This window comes from Pseudorca crassidens, chromosome 13 (genome assembly GCF_039906515.1).
Source record: "Pseudorca crassidens isolate mPseCra1 chromosome 13, mPseCra1.hap1, whole genome shotgun sequence".
Lineage (NCBI taxonomy): Eukaryota > Metazoa > Chordata > Mammalia > Artiodactyla > Delphinidae > Pseudorca > Pseudorca crassidens.
In genome coordinates, this window is record NC_090308.1 from 21,103,424 (window position 1) to 21,117,506 (window position 14,083).

The 14,083-nt window shown below is 41.4% G+C and overlaps 1 protein-coding gene across 5 annotated transcripts in view; it reads left to right on the forward strand.

The window, feature by feature from the left end:
- ADAT2 (adenosine deaminase tRNA specific 2) overlaps nucleotides 1–14,083 on the forward strand; it is a 107,689-nt gene that overhangs the window by 19,794 nt on the left and 73,812 nt on the right. For 4 of the 5 annotated variants that reach the window (XR_010933645.1, XR_010933644.1, XR_010933647.1 and 1 more), the window contains exons 5-6: nucleotides 1,115–1,187; nucleotides 1,296–1,410. Coding sequence is in view for 1 of the 5 variants with exons in the window: in XM_067701911.1 (XP_067558012.1) it covers nucleotides 1,115–1,187; nucleotides 1,296–1,339 (117 nt within the window). In the remaining 4 variants the exon portion in view is untranslated. Of the gene's footprint in view, nucleotides 1–1,114; nucleotides 1,188–1,295; nucleotides 3,041–14,083 lie in introns of those variants that run through there. The other variant, XM_067701911.1, reaches the window with a different exon arrangement.

A 14,083-nucleotide genomic window follows, 5' to 3' on the forward strand; every position in this document is an offset into this window, starting at 1 on the left:
GCACTCCCTTAATAATCACCCCACCCCCATCAGTTGGTTTTCTCACTCACGACCTAAGCCTATTCCTACTCTTTCCCTGAGATGATCTGCTCACTCTTTTTAAATATTCTCTATCGTTAAGGCAAGTTTAAGTTTCATCCCCCTGCTGTTACCACAATTTCTATTCTTTCACATGTTGATCACTTCTCTGAAGAAATCTACCAAAGATAGAACAAACTGAACACTCAAAAAAACATCCTTTGTAGTAAGGATCGACTGATTTTTTCTTTAAAGAGCCTGAGGGTAAATATTTTAGCCTTTGTGAGCCACTTACATCTCTGTCACATATTATTTATTTTTTAACCCTTTAAAAATATAAAAACCATTCTTAGCTGACCATTTCTAGCTGTGGACTGCCAACCCTAGCTCTATAGAATCAAACACTTAATGGGCCACCAGTAAAGAACAGCAGATAAAAATAGCTTAGTGCTGGGCTTCCCTGGTGGCGCAGTGGTTGAGAGTCCGCCTGCTGATGCAGGGGACACAGGTTCGTGCCCCGGTCCGGGAAGATCCCACATGCCGCAGAGCGGCTGGGCCCGTGAGCCATGGCCGCTGAGGCTGTGCGTCCGGAGCCTGTGCTCCGCAACGGGAGAGGCCACAACAGTGAGAGGCCCGCGTACCGCCAAAAAAAAAAAAAAAAAAAAAATAGCTTAGTGCTTAGTGAGCGCTTAATGATATGCCAGGTATTTAACAGGGGTTATATTATCTAATCTCATTTAATCCTCACAAAATCCTTTTGGGTTAATTGCTATAATTCCCTGTATTTTACATATGAGGGAACCGAAGCATAGAAAGTTTAAATATCCTACCCAAGATCACATAGCTAGTGATTTGTATTATGATCACACAGTAGTTGATTGAGAAATAATAATTAGTTGATCGAGAGAGATGTTTGAGACCATATGTCTGGTTTTTTTGGGGGGAAATATGCTTCCTTACCCATGTTACTAATATCCTCAAGGCATGTTAACACTGGAAATGTGTTTACATAATTCTGTATATATTGCAGTTTTTGTGGGATACAATACACATTTTCCTAGGCCTACATTCATTCTCAGCTTTCTCGTTTCATCAGTGCATCCCTGGATATCGGGCTGAGGAAGCAGTGGAGATGTTAAAGACCTTCTACAAACAAGAAAATCCAAATGGTCAGTTTTCCACTACTGTATGTGTGTACTTCACTTAAATCAGTACGAAGAGAGTCTGCACGGGCCTACCTCTTCATTTTCTCTTTTTCTTTTCTATTCTTTTCACAGCACCAAAATCAAAGGTTCGGAAAAAGGAATGTCAGAAATCCTGAACTTGTTCTAATGAAAGACTCATGTTCCTGGACGACATTCTTGGACAGAAAGCTGTTGACATTGTTGAATCGTATGTTTATATATTGTCCTTAATCCATGGGAAAATGGTTTTTCATCATTTGCTCTGTTAAGGGAACAAATTAGCACTTTTAAAAAGTCTGACAACTGCAAACAACTCCTAGATTTTCCACAAGCTGGAAGAACATTTTTAAGAAGGGGAAAAATTAAAGATTGACATTTTAGAAATTAGTAAGCAGTGCCTGCTCTTCCTGCCAAAATCGTTATGCTCGGTCCAGGGAAGTGCTGACTTTCAGGGGATGTGTATATCTGGCCTCAGTTACCTGGTGTGTCTGCATGGAGCGCATTGCCCTATGGACACCTGGTCTAGGCCTGGCCTTTCAGACTCGGAGCCTTCATTCTTGGTAGCCACTATGTTCTCCCAGGGTGTGGGGGGCAGGATGTGACTTCCTTGGAAATTGTATACGAATCATATACATATAGACCGTGATTCTATGGTCCTTAGAGCAGACTTTTGCTTTTATAAAGCATTTAGAGAAAATACATACTGTTAAAACAAGTGCTTAAGTATCATTTAAAAATTACAGCATACTGCTATTGTAAAATCTTATTTATGCCTTCTTTGAAGATGAATAGTCTTAACAGTAAAAGAAATGCATAAATGGACAACTCCTTCTTTGTTATTGAGCAACTAAACTGTGCCAGGCTCTGTTCGTTCGCTGAAGCAGTGAGCAAAACAAAGAATCCTGCCCTCATGGAGCTCATATTCTAGCAGGAGGAGACAGATAATGAGCATAACAGATTACACAGTATGTTAGAGGGTGATAAAAATTATGGCAAAAAGAAACAGAACGGGGTAGAAGGGGTGGGCGTGCCATTTGGTGGTGGGAATGCTGGTTGCAGAATTATGGTTAGTTTCATCTGAAATCAAGCACAATTATTTCTCTTTATAAAAATCCAGATTTAGAATTTAAAATCTAAAATGTAAAAGGACTTCCCTGGAGGTCCAGTGGTTAAGACTCCTCACTTGGCACTGCAGGCGGCAAGGGTTCCTTCCCTGGTCAGGGAACTAAGATCCTACATGCCGTGCGGCGCGGCAAAAAACAAAACACAAAAAGCAAAACTAAAATGTGAAAGTGTCAGCACAACCCTCAAAGGGTATCCACAGCAGGAAGTCCCAGGTATCCATGCTTCCTGACTGCGGCAGGGGTTGCCTCTGATGCACTGCAGCTTTGCAGAGCGGTGCCGGGATGCTCTGCATCTGCCCAGAAGGGGGCCTCGCTGTTCCACCAGAAGCCCAGCTCCAGGCCCTGGAGGGCAGCTCCTCAGTTGCATTTCTTCAGTGGATTTATTTCCTTGATGCAAAGCATCTGTATTTGTTGGTTCTGCCATTTGAGCGATGTCTCTGACTTGTTTGTTTTGAATTACATTACAGGCTGGAATGTAATTGTGGTAAAGTATTTTTATATTGCCAAGAGTAGCAGTTAATCACAGTTACATGCTTCAGAGGATTTATAATTGCTTGGTTTTGTACATGTGTGTTTTTATCTGCATTTGAGAAGTTTTATGGAGAAGAATATGCATGACTTTAAATCTATAATAATGTTACATGTACCTTCCCTCCAATTTCACCTACTTTAAAGATGATCTTCTCATTAAATTTTAGTGCTTTGACTAGGTTATTCCTTTTTGCCATTGGTCATGATTCATTTCTGCTTCTTATGCTTTTCTGCAAGCAGACTTCATTGCACTTATTGTCTTCGTGTCACTTTCTTGGGGATTATTGGTAGATAAAAACCCTGGGAACTTTTTTCTGGGGAGTACCACCCTTTAAGTCCAGCCAAGCATCTTATGTCAAGTAGGTTCTTGGTAAACATTTGTTAAATAAAATTATTGATTGAAATTTAGGGAAAAATTAATAATAAGGAGAATATCTGGGATAAAAAGCCAAAGCCAAATAGTACCTGGGTATTTTACCCCAGAGATAGTCACTATTAAAAGGATCAAGAAAATAATAAAACTAAAAAGAGGAAAGGACAGAAAAGACTTACCCACTATACATATGTTCTGTCTTTGCTGTGTTTTGGAGAATGGGTAAGTATTCCAAATTCCTAAGGATGGCTGAAAATTTTAATTTTGGTTATTACTTTTTTGATTCTCTTTCCAGTGATTGACTTACAGAATAGTCTCTCCTAAATTTTTGGTCTTAGGCACAGTTCCCTCCATTGCTTTGGGGAACAATCAGTTTGGATGGAGTACTGAAGATGGGAGGTCAGCACCTCCAGCACTGATACAGGACCATTGTGGGCTCACAGATGTGAAGGCTGTGGGATTTTGACAGCAGTTAGGCAGTGGTGGTGAGGAGTTGAGGATGTATGATGAGGTGATCCTGCTTCCTGAGTGGCATATTCTCTAGCTACTTAGATGTGGCTTAAAATATTGAAATGCTGCAGTTAGAAAGATTGAATCCAATTGATTGATACTGATGTAGTGTGTCAAAGAGACAAGCTGAGAGGCTTGTTTTGTGTATGACATAATTCTGCAAGCTGTGGGATGCACAGAGGTTTTAGAATCACAGCCTTCTTTGGAGAAATTAGTGGGAAATGATTGCATCTAAGTTGCTGGGGTACCCAATGTTTACTGGTCTGCACCGGACTCTGCTGAGAATGGGTGGTGTGTAATGCTTTGGCACCGTCAGTCACTGATAAAAGATCATGTTAAAATATCTGTGTTTTCTTGTGACTTGGCACTCTCCCTTACTGTGTTGTATTTGGAGTATCATGGAGAGAAAATAGATAGCCAAGAACTCCAACGTAGGCAAGAACTGTTAATTTTTCTTTAAACTCTATTTGGAAATAACTTCAAACTTAGAGAAAAGTTGAAGAAATACCTATATATCCCTTATTCCTTAAACCTATTAACATTTTGTACCTTTAGATTTATCATTTGATATCTATTATTCTCTCTCTCTCTAAAAAAAGTATATATAAATATATATATAAATACATATATATCAATATGTTTTTCTGAACCATTTAGTAGAAAGTTATATACATCATACATTCTTATACAATTCTCATATAATCATGGTATAGTTATTGACATCAGTAAATTTAACATTGATATAATACTTTAATATACCATTTGTAGTCCAGTTTTGTCTGTTGACCCCTTCACCTCCTTTAGAGAATTTTCCCCACCCCCCTGCAATATCAGATCCATTCTGAGGTCACATATTGCATTTGATTTTCATGTATCTTTAGCTTCTTTTATTCTAGAACATTTCCACAGCCTTTCTTTGTCTTTTGTGACATTGACATTTTAAAAATAATACAACCCTTCTGCTCCACCTCCTTTCTTTTTATTTTTTTATAATGGTGTTTCCTCATGATTAGATTCAGGTTATGCATTCTAGGTGATATTATGTTCTTCTCAGAGTGTCGCATCTGGAGGCCCCTAAAGGCCATCTGTCCCTCGCTGGTGATGTTAATTTTGGTTACCTGGTGAAAGTGTTATCTGATTTCTTTGCCAAATAATTATTGTTTTTTTTCCCCTCCCTTGCAAAGAATATGCAGTCTGGGGAGAGGAACTGTTACATTTTTTGAGAGAAAATGTATTCAACATTGATGGAAAGGAGGGGGAAGAAAATTAATGACATATATTTCAAAGAAACTGTTAAATTATTTGATTGCGTTCCTCCTCTATTATTACGTCTGCCAAAATTTATAAAATTCTTTACAAATTCTTTTCCTAATAATATTTTAAATAGGGATGTCTTAAAACTCAAAAGGCAGCCTCAGAAATAAGTTCTCTCCTAATCTTTTCCTCAGCAAAAGTAACAATTATATCAATTTAATTATATATCTGATAAGATAGAGTTTTGGGAAAATAGGTCTAAGATGTTTCTGGTTTCACAGATGGCCTATAGTGATCCGAGAGGATCTAGGTAGGTAGTCATTTGGCCATAAAATGTGAATTCTCTTGGGTTTCCATAGAGATATCTAGACTTAAAATGTTTTAAGCACTGCTACTTTCAAAATGACTGTCAGTAAAAATAGCAAAAGCCAAGGCTCTTTTTGAAAAAAATTAAACATTTTTTTTAAAGTAGTGAGAGTCCTGGTTAAAAATCCACGTTGAAGCCAAAGCTTGTCCTTCCCAGTCATTCTGCATCAGCTGGCCTTGAACAGCCCTGAGGAGAAGAGCCATCAGGAACTGCTTTCCCTGCCTTTTGGCAAAGGAATGAGACTACATTGACTTCATCTATGAAGACAACTGCCAACTATTTTCTTACTCCGTGAACTGTTAATTGTGCGTGGTGAGGAAAGGGGTGATGGGTGACATTATTTTTGTGCTAAGACTGGCATGTGTTTTTGTGCTAAGACTGGCATGTGTTCCGGCAAAAGTTTGACATCTTTAGTATCTTTGTTTTTTCAAGTTGAGCGAATAAAAACGGGCTCGTGGGATTATTTCTCACCTGATTTTTAAGTGACCACTGGGCTCCATACCATGTGTCCATGACTACTAGGGAGACTTTGTGACGTGGTTGAAGAAGCATGAACTTGGAGGTCTGGAGCAGGGGCCGGCAAACCCAGCTTGCTGGCTGTTTGGGAACAACTCACAGGTTGAAAATGGTTTTACATTTTTAAATGGTTGAAAAGAAATCAAAAGGAGATTTTAGTGACCCGTGAACATGTGAAGTTCAAATGCCAGTGTCCATAAATTTTGTTGGAACATAGCCATGCCCATTTGTTTCTGTATTGTCTGGGGCTGCTTCCGTGCTATAGTGGCAGAGTCAAGTAGCAGTGACAGAGACCTGTGGTTCCCACAGCCTAAAATGTCCAGTGTCTGGTCCTTTAAGAAAATGTTTGCTGGCCCCTGGTCTAGAGAATATGAAATGTTGAGGTTGGATTTCTAAGGTGCTTATTCAAGTTCTGTGACTTTGGAACTGAGTCATGTGGTTCATTGCGCAGCTGTGGTGAATTGCTTCGGTACCGTGATTCTTTTTTCAAGTCGGTTTATGAATATGAAAGAGAGATCCAGGATACTAAAATATTTACCCTGGCTTAGAATATTTTGTTTCCTTACATACACTTTAAGGGAGTGGCAAGGAGAAAAGATAATTTATCATTTTATTTGGGTTTAGACTAAAAAAGCCCATTTTATTCATGATCCTCATATAAAAAAGATTATCAAGTATTTATCACTTTTACTATAATGTTAGAAATCTATTGGACCCTTTTAAAAAGCAGGACTTAAACAGAAACTACCTCTATACCATCCCCATCACTGTGCCTTTGTCAGTTTTCTTGGGGAACAGGCTTGGTAACCCTTTGGTGCTAGAAGAGACAAAAAATAAACATTTATTAGGTATTGTGTGTGTTTGTGTGTGTGTGTATGTTTGTGTGTTTTAACCCAGCATTGAGTTCAGGACAAAGCCTTATGCATAATAGACAGATACTATGTCTTAATTCTAAATTGCATAGTAAAGAAGTCTTTGAGGCAGACTTGATGGAGAAGGAGGGACGCTAGCTGTGCCTTGAAAGGCAGGTAGGATTTGGAAAGGCAGGTGAGAGGGTGAGGGCTGCATATGCGATACTAGAGTAGGGGAAAAGCAGTGATGTGAAGATCCAGGCCAGGAATGCTTGGGCCAGGTTACAAAGATCCCCTACTTCTTTCTGAGAAGGAGTCTTTTTTTTTTTTTTTTTTTTGCGGTATGCGGGCCTCTCACTGTTGTGGCCTCTCCCGTTGCGGAGCACAGGCTCCGGACGCGCAGGCTCAGCGGCCATGGCTCACGGGCCCAGCCGCTCCGCATCATGTGGGATCTTCCCGGACCGGGGCATGAACCCGTGTCCCCTGCATCGGCAGGCGGACTCTCAACCACTGCGCCACCAGGGAAGCCCGAGAAGGAGTCATTTTTCATTCTCTTTCTGATGTGAGTGATTTCATACTCGTCCTGGAGTATGAGTGGTTTGGGGTAGGGGATTGCCAGGGAGCAAAGGTTCTGATCCTACTGTCACTGAGGACTCACACATCACTAGGCAAGATTTGAGTTGTGGGCACAGAATGTGTCAGCAATAGATGCTAACATTTGCATTGAATGTGTACCAGGCTCTATTCATATGTTACCTCAGTAATCCTCATATCAACCCTAAGAATCAGTACTGTTATCATCTCCGTTTTACATCAAGGAAACTGAGGCACAGGGAGGTTAAGTAACCTGTCCAGGGTTGCAGAGCACTAAGTGATTGTATCAGAATAGGCTTGTTTATGCCACAGGAACAGCCCTTACATTTTAGTGGCTTAGAACAAAGCTTTGATTCTCTCGTGCTTTACTTCTTGTCCATCTCAGGTCAGGCCAAGGGCTTAGGCCACCATCTGGGACATCATCAGTCACGGTGGCAGGGAGATGAGCAAATGGCGAGCAGGGCTCTTGCTTTGCAGCAGGACTTCCCACTCGAATGTGTGTGTGCATGGCCTGGGGAGCTTGTGAGGTACGCATCGTGAATCAGGAGGTCTGGGGTGGGCCTGAGATTCTGCATTTCTAGCAAGCTTCCAGGTGGGTCCTATACTGCTGGACCACGGGCCACTCGAGTAAGGAGGGCTTACTGACTTTTGCCCAGAAGTGAATCATCACTTCTCACATAGGAATTAAAGTAAGTCACACAGACACGCCCAACTTCAAGGTGGCAGGAGATGTAAGCCACCATCTACCTCAGGAGGAGGAGAATGGGAGTATTTGTGAACAGCCCTAATGAAGAGCAAAAAAATGTGAAGTTAGGATTTGAATTCAGGCAGGCTGTCTCCAGAGTGCGTGCTTTTTTTTTTTTATTTAAAGGTTTTGGTTTTCACATTTATTTTCCTAGATTTTATTTTATTTTTTAACCATTTAAAAAAATTGAATTGTAGTTAATTTACAATGTTGTGTTACCTTCAGGTGTACAGCAAAGTGATTCAGATATATCTACATATCTATTCTTTTTCAGATTCTTCTCCATTATAGGCTATTACAAGATATTGAATATAGTTTCCTGTGCTATACAGTGGGTCCTTGTTGTTTATCTGTTTTATATACAGAAGTACATTCTCTTAATCATCACTCTGTACAATCATAGGTGTGGGTCTATTCGCTATGGAGAAAGGGCAGCACGGTGGTAGACAGCCAGTCAGGGTAGCCCTTGAGACTGATAGGTTGCTGTCAACTTGTGTGACAAGTGTCCAGTGTCCCAGGCAGCTTCGTGTCAAAGGCAGCAGTTCTCAACATGGTGTCACAACTCTGAAATGTTTCAATCCATTTTTTTCTTAATAATGTGCTGACATCTCTGAATTATTTATTTTTGTTCGAAGCATACCTTAGAGTGGATTCAAGCCTTTCCCTCTCTCATCTAATATTGTGCCGTGCTTTCTTGTTTTGGAGAAAGGGTGGGGTTAAAGCCAGTATTCAGGGAATTGTGCATGATCCTGGGAACGCCCACGGGTGTGTGTCCATACACCATTCATCATGTGTGTTTGCTGCAAAGTGCTGGAGTTGCTGGGCTGGAGGAGTCCTAGGCTTGTGGTCAGCACAGCAAACTCAATTCCCAACTGGCGGGGGCTGAGAAGCAGCTTCTCTGAGCCTGCAGCCTATGCCCATTCCTAGAAACTTCTGAGATTGTCCTTGACAATTGCCAATTGTGGGAATGAATGGTGGATACCAGGCCCACGTTAGAGTCTTTATTTTATTTTATTTTTTTTGCGGTACGCGGGCCTCTCACTGTTGTGGCCTCTCCCATTGCGGAGCACAGCCTCCGGACGCGCAGACTCAGCGGCCATGGCTCACGGGCCCAGCCACTCCGCGGCATGTGGGATCTTCCCGGACCGGGGCACAAACCCGTGTCCCCTCCATCGGCAGGCGGACTCTCAACCACTGCGCCACCAGAGAAGCCCACGTTAGAGTCTTTAAATGGAGAAGAGAGACCTGAGTTCCTTACAGCACAGATCCAAGTGAATGGCACACCTCCTTTGACCTTCCAAAAAGGTCACAGAAAGCACCCCAGCCCACTTGGCAGCCTGTTCCCAGGCTGAAGTGTAGACAAACTATTCAGAAACATCGGTTTCAGCAAGGCCCTGTCTGCCTTATGGAAAACCTGACTTGCAGATGATACTTGGAATGAAATGATTGTTATTCCGCCATTAAAAAAAATCCTCTCAAAAAGGAGACAGAGGTACATTTCAGTTTTACACAATAAGAGATAAGATTTCAGAATTAACCCATTACACTAGTTGATTCAGTCAGCAATTTAACTAAGCATGAGGGAGAAAATGGGCCTTGACAGCTTTTCTCTTGGAAAATCAAGTTAGCCATGTTGAAAAATGCTTTCACCCCTGTCCACCTTATCTATCATTAATCATGGGACGAACTGGAGAAACCAGAGTTTCTCCAGAGACACTTTTGTCACGTAATGCACGTAGTTCAATTAAAATATGCAGATTAATGCAAAGTTAATAATTAAGGGCACATAAGAAACAAAGTCTTGCTATTTTTATTAATTACTTAGACGGGAAACCTACAGTATGACTTTCTAAAATTGGTGGAACAGAGTTCTACGGCTCGATCATTCCAATCCTAGTCCTAGAAGGTACTACTAATGATCTTTCTTGGCTGTTAGTGCCCTTTGGAAAAAGACCTATTCCTCCATCAGTAATCCTGACTTCACAGGAAAATACTTTCAACTTTTAATCTAGTCTGAACTGGCATCGCTAGAAAGCCATTTCTTTCAATGACATTTCTATATTGGAGGCCTAAGTAACTTAAGGATGTCAGCTTGATTTTTGTATCAACGACATCACCATCCTGATTCAAATGCTAAACAATTTCAGGAAGGATGAAATTTCTTCCTGACCCGAGAGGAAACCCATTTTCTTAGTGATGAGCTCTGCTGACACGACGGTCTGGTGCACCCAGCATGCCTTGCACCTTTATTGGTGGATTTCCTCCTCAGGTAAGCCCGAGACAACACACGGTGTTTTTTCTTTTTATCCTAAGCCCATTTTATCAACTTCACCAACCTCAAGCGTTACTTTACTCTTCCCTTCAAAGTCTTGGAGGCTCCATGAAATCTTTTCCGATTACTCCAGCCCACAATGACCATTTTCTTCAAATTCCTACTTAGCGTCACATAGTTTAATCCTCATTTGGTGTCTAACTACAGTAATTAGATTGTAATCTCCTTACAAGCAAGGGTTTAGCCCGATGCTAGGCCCAGGGGCGGGTTTCGGTCAATGCTTTCGGAGGGATGGATTTGCAGTTCTGGATGGTTTCCAGGCAGCAGGACAAACATGCGTATTAGCACTGCCGAGAGAACGCCGTGTCGGCTGGCTGAGCGTGCCCTCTATCTCTGAGCGCTTTGGTGGATCGCTACCAGGCAGCTGGGCAGCCCAGGTAACGTGACTTAGACCCCTGGCGATTTCCTCCAGCTCTTCTCTTCTCATTTGGACTGGGGCTCAAAGTTTCCCATTTCCGGGTTTGAGAAGTCAGGAGGACAAAGCAGGAGAGGGGCAGAGAGGTAAAACATTTTAGATCTGCTTTGCTAGTACCTAACCTTCCTGTGGAGGCATTGCAAATAAAACGAGGACACATTGCACATTTCAGAGCGAGGAAAATGTTGTGCAGAGATTGATTTATATAACTTTTTTTTTTTGCTAGATTAGTCCAGAAGCTGGATTAATATTTTAATCATATTCTCTTGAGAGGAAAAGGCAGCTGGTGAAATTGTTGGAGGTGACACGCAAATCTACATAGAAACCAAGTGTGGCTTGGAGACCACCATGGAAATAATAACTTCAGTCATTAAGTGGATAATGAAAGGAAGAAAGAAACCAGATAAGTTTTCCGGTTCAAGAAGTTATTTTTATTATAAACTAACCTTAGGGAGACCATAAGCTTTATTATTATTTTAACATTTAAATTCAAATACTGATGGATTTATCTTTTCACTGCTGATTACTCTTGGCAGAAGCAGAGTTAGCAATGAGGGCTATAGAACATCTTTCATCTTTTTATTTTTAAGTTGCCATTTTAATTGTGTACATAAGCTCAGTTGTGCAGGCAAAGCATGGCAAGGAGCACACAGTGTCACAATTCGTGTCGGGTTTGTTTGTTTTTAATTTTAAAATTTTATTTATATTTTTATACAGCAGGTTCTTAGTAGTTATCCACACAATTCGTGTCTTGATACACAATTTCTCTCTCCCCACGAACTTGGCTTTCCAAGGCTGGAATTCTAACAGTTGGTACAAAGTCACTGGCATCCTGAAATCTAAAGGAAGAGGTCTTTTTCTCTCTCTCTTGCTCTCTTTTTTTTGTTTGTTTCCTTGAAGACCTGGATAATGCCAAATCTTCACAATGGGTCTGTAGCTGGCAATAGCAATAAGTGTCTGGAATATGCTCTGGGAAATGCAATCTTTTGCTTGGTAACTGCCCTCAGGTGGAAATTGATGTTTAGGTTATTACTGGGAATTTGTTTGTGCTTTAGAATTTTGTGGGATTAAGGCTGGTGCTGTGATATTCTCATTTGTTCTGTCGACCCTTAGGTATTTCAGAAAAGAGGGAAATGAGAGTCTTAGGGTTGAAATGATCAAACTTTGGAGGTGCTAAGGCTCTATTCCATTTATACTGGCAGATGGCCCAGCGTGCAGATTCTACCCAAAGGCCCAAATACTGTCTCTTCTGCCTGGAACTGAGTTAGTAGAAGGAAATAGGGTAGGGCGGAATTTTGGACTGAAAGTTCTCTGTGGCAGCAGCAGATTGAACTGATGATAGGAGAAAGTTTGTATTGTTAACTTTTACAAGGTGACAGTCAATTTCAGGAATTTTACAGGGCTGGAGTGTTATTTGGGCTATATTTTCATCTGGTGCTTATCGTTCACACTGCTTGGTTGGATAGCATAGCTGAGCAGAATCCAAGATGAGAAAGAGAGTGGGGGCTGATGGTGGCATTGGGGCTAATGGAATTAATGTCCTGACCCGTTCAGCAGCTTTGGGGGCTACAATAGAGAAGCATTCATAAAAACCGTGAAGGAATGAAGTAGCAACTCCTTGACTCCTGGATGATAGGGAGGAAGAGAATTTAGGAGAGGATATGGAAGAAGGGCCTCCATGAAGGAGAGGGTGAGACTTTCTTTGGCTTCTGTCCTGATCTCCTTTTCCTAAGGAGGACAGCAACTCTCAGAGTAGACTATGGCTCCCATGGTTAATTTCACTGGATTAGTAAGAGAAACAGCCAAAAAAGGAAGAATGTTGGTGTCTAAAAGAGAGCAAGTCACTTGTCTATTCATGCTACTGGTTGGTTAGGTGAAGAGCATTAATTTGTCTTTGTGCTGATGGACAGAACTGCAGTGCAAAGTGAGAAGTCACTTTGGACTCTTTCTCATAACTCTTTTTTTTTGCGGTACGCTGGCCTCTCACTGTTGGGGCCCCTCCTGTTGCAGAGCACAGGCTCCGGACGCGCAGGCTCAGCGGCCATGGCTCACGGGCCCAGCCGCTCCGCGGCATGTGGGATCTTGCCGGACCGGGGTATGAACCCGTGTCCCCTGCATCGGCAGGTGGACTCTCAACCACTGCGCCACCAGGGACGCCCCCTCTTTCTCATAACTCTTATGAGAACTAGGTGAGATAGCTTGGGAGCCGCTGAGAAACATCACTCTCGGCATTCATCCAGGCCTTGTATCTTCCTCTCTCTCATGAGTGTGGCTTTTCCTCACCTTGGAGTATAAAATCTGAGATTCAGTTTTTGTTCTGTACTTAGGATGGATATAGGTAGTTCAATACTAATGGGCTGTTTTGTATCCAGGTCAATTAGGCTCACCTGGTTAGATAGCGGCGTTCTCTAGCGTGGTTAGAAATGGAGCTGACAGAACACAGACTCATCTGTTAGAATAACTAGTAATTGATGGTATTTACTCACTTTATTGTGTGCCAGGCACGGCTGTAAAAGGCTTTGCAGCTATTATGTGATCCTTGCAGCAACCTGCGGTGGTTACTGTTCTTTTTCCCACTTAAGGAGTGAGTTAATGTATGCAGAGTTTAATGTGCTCAAGATGGCAGAGCTAGTAAGGGGCAAAACCAGAATTTAAACTCTAGAGCCACATTTCTTCACCATTATACTGAACTATTTCAAGAAGATTACCCAAATAGGAAAAGAACCAAAAGGATGAGGACTGTTCTTCCCTGCCCAGCCCTCCGCTGGAGCAAAACTCCATAACTCGGGTTTATTCATGAGGCTAGCCTTTGGCTTCCCTCAGTAGGTCATGAATTTGAATGTCTGTCTCTACTCTGTGTGTGGTATTTTGGTTTTGTTTTGTTTTGTATTTTTGAATCTTCCTTGTTTTGTATTTTTGAATCTTTACAAGGTAAATCTTATAGAAGGAAAAGAACTGTTTTGCTTATAAGATCAGATCCCAGGATACTCACAAGCTTAAAAAATACAGCTGGACCATCTGCCTGGTTCTTTGCAAAAACTAGAAGTAAAACTGCATGATTTTGTAAAAACTTTTCAGTGAGACAGGTCTTGTTCAGGATCCGCAGATGAATTGCCAATACCTTTGCATATTCTGTAATCCTTCCTCCAAAATAACAGTACCTATTATCACTTTTACTGTTATAATTATCATTCGGTTCTGTACTAAGTGATTTACGTGTATCTTCTCACACTGACATGTATGTGATAGGTACTACCATCATGTATCAG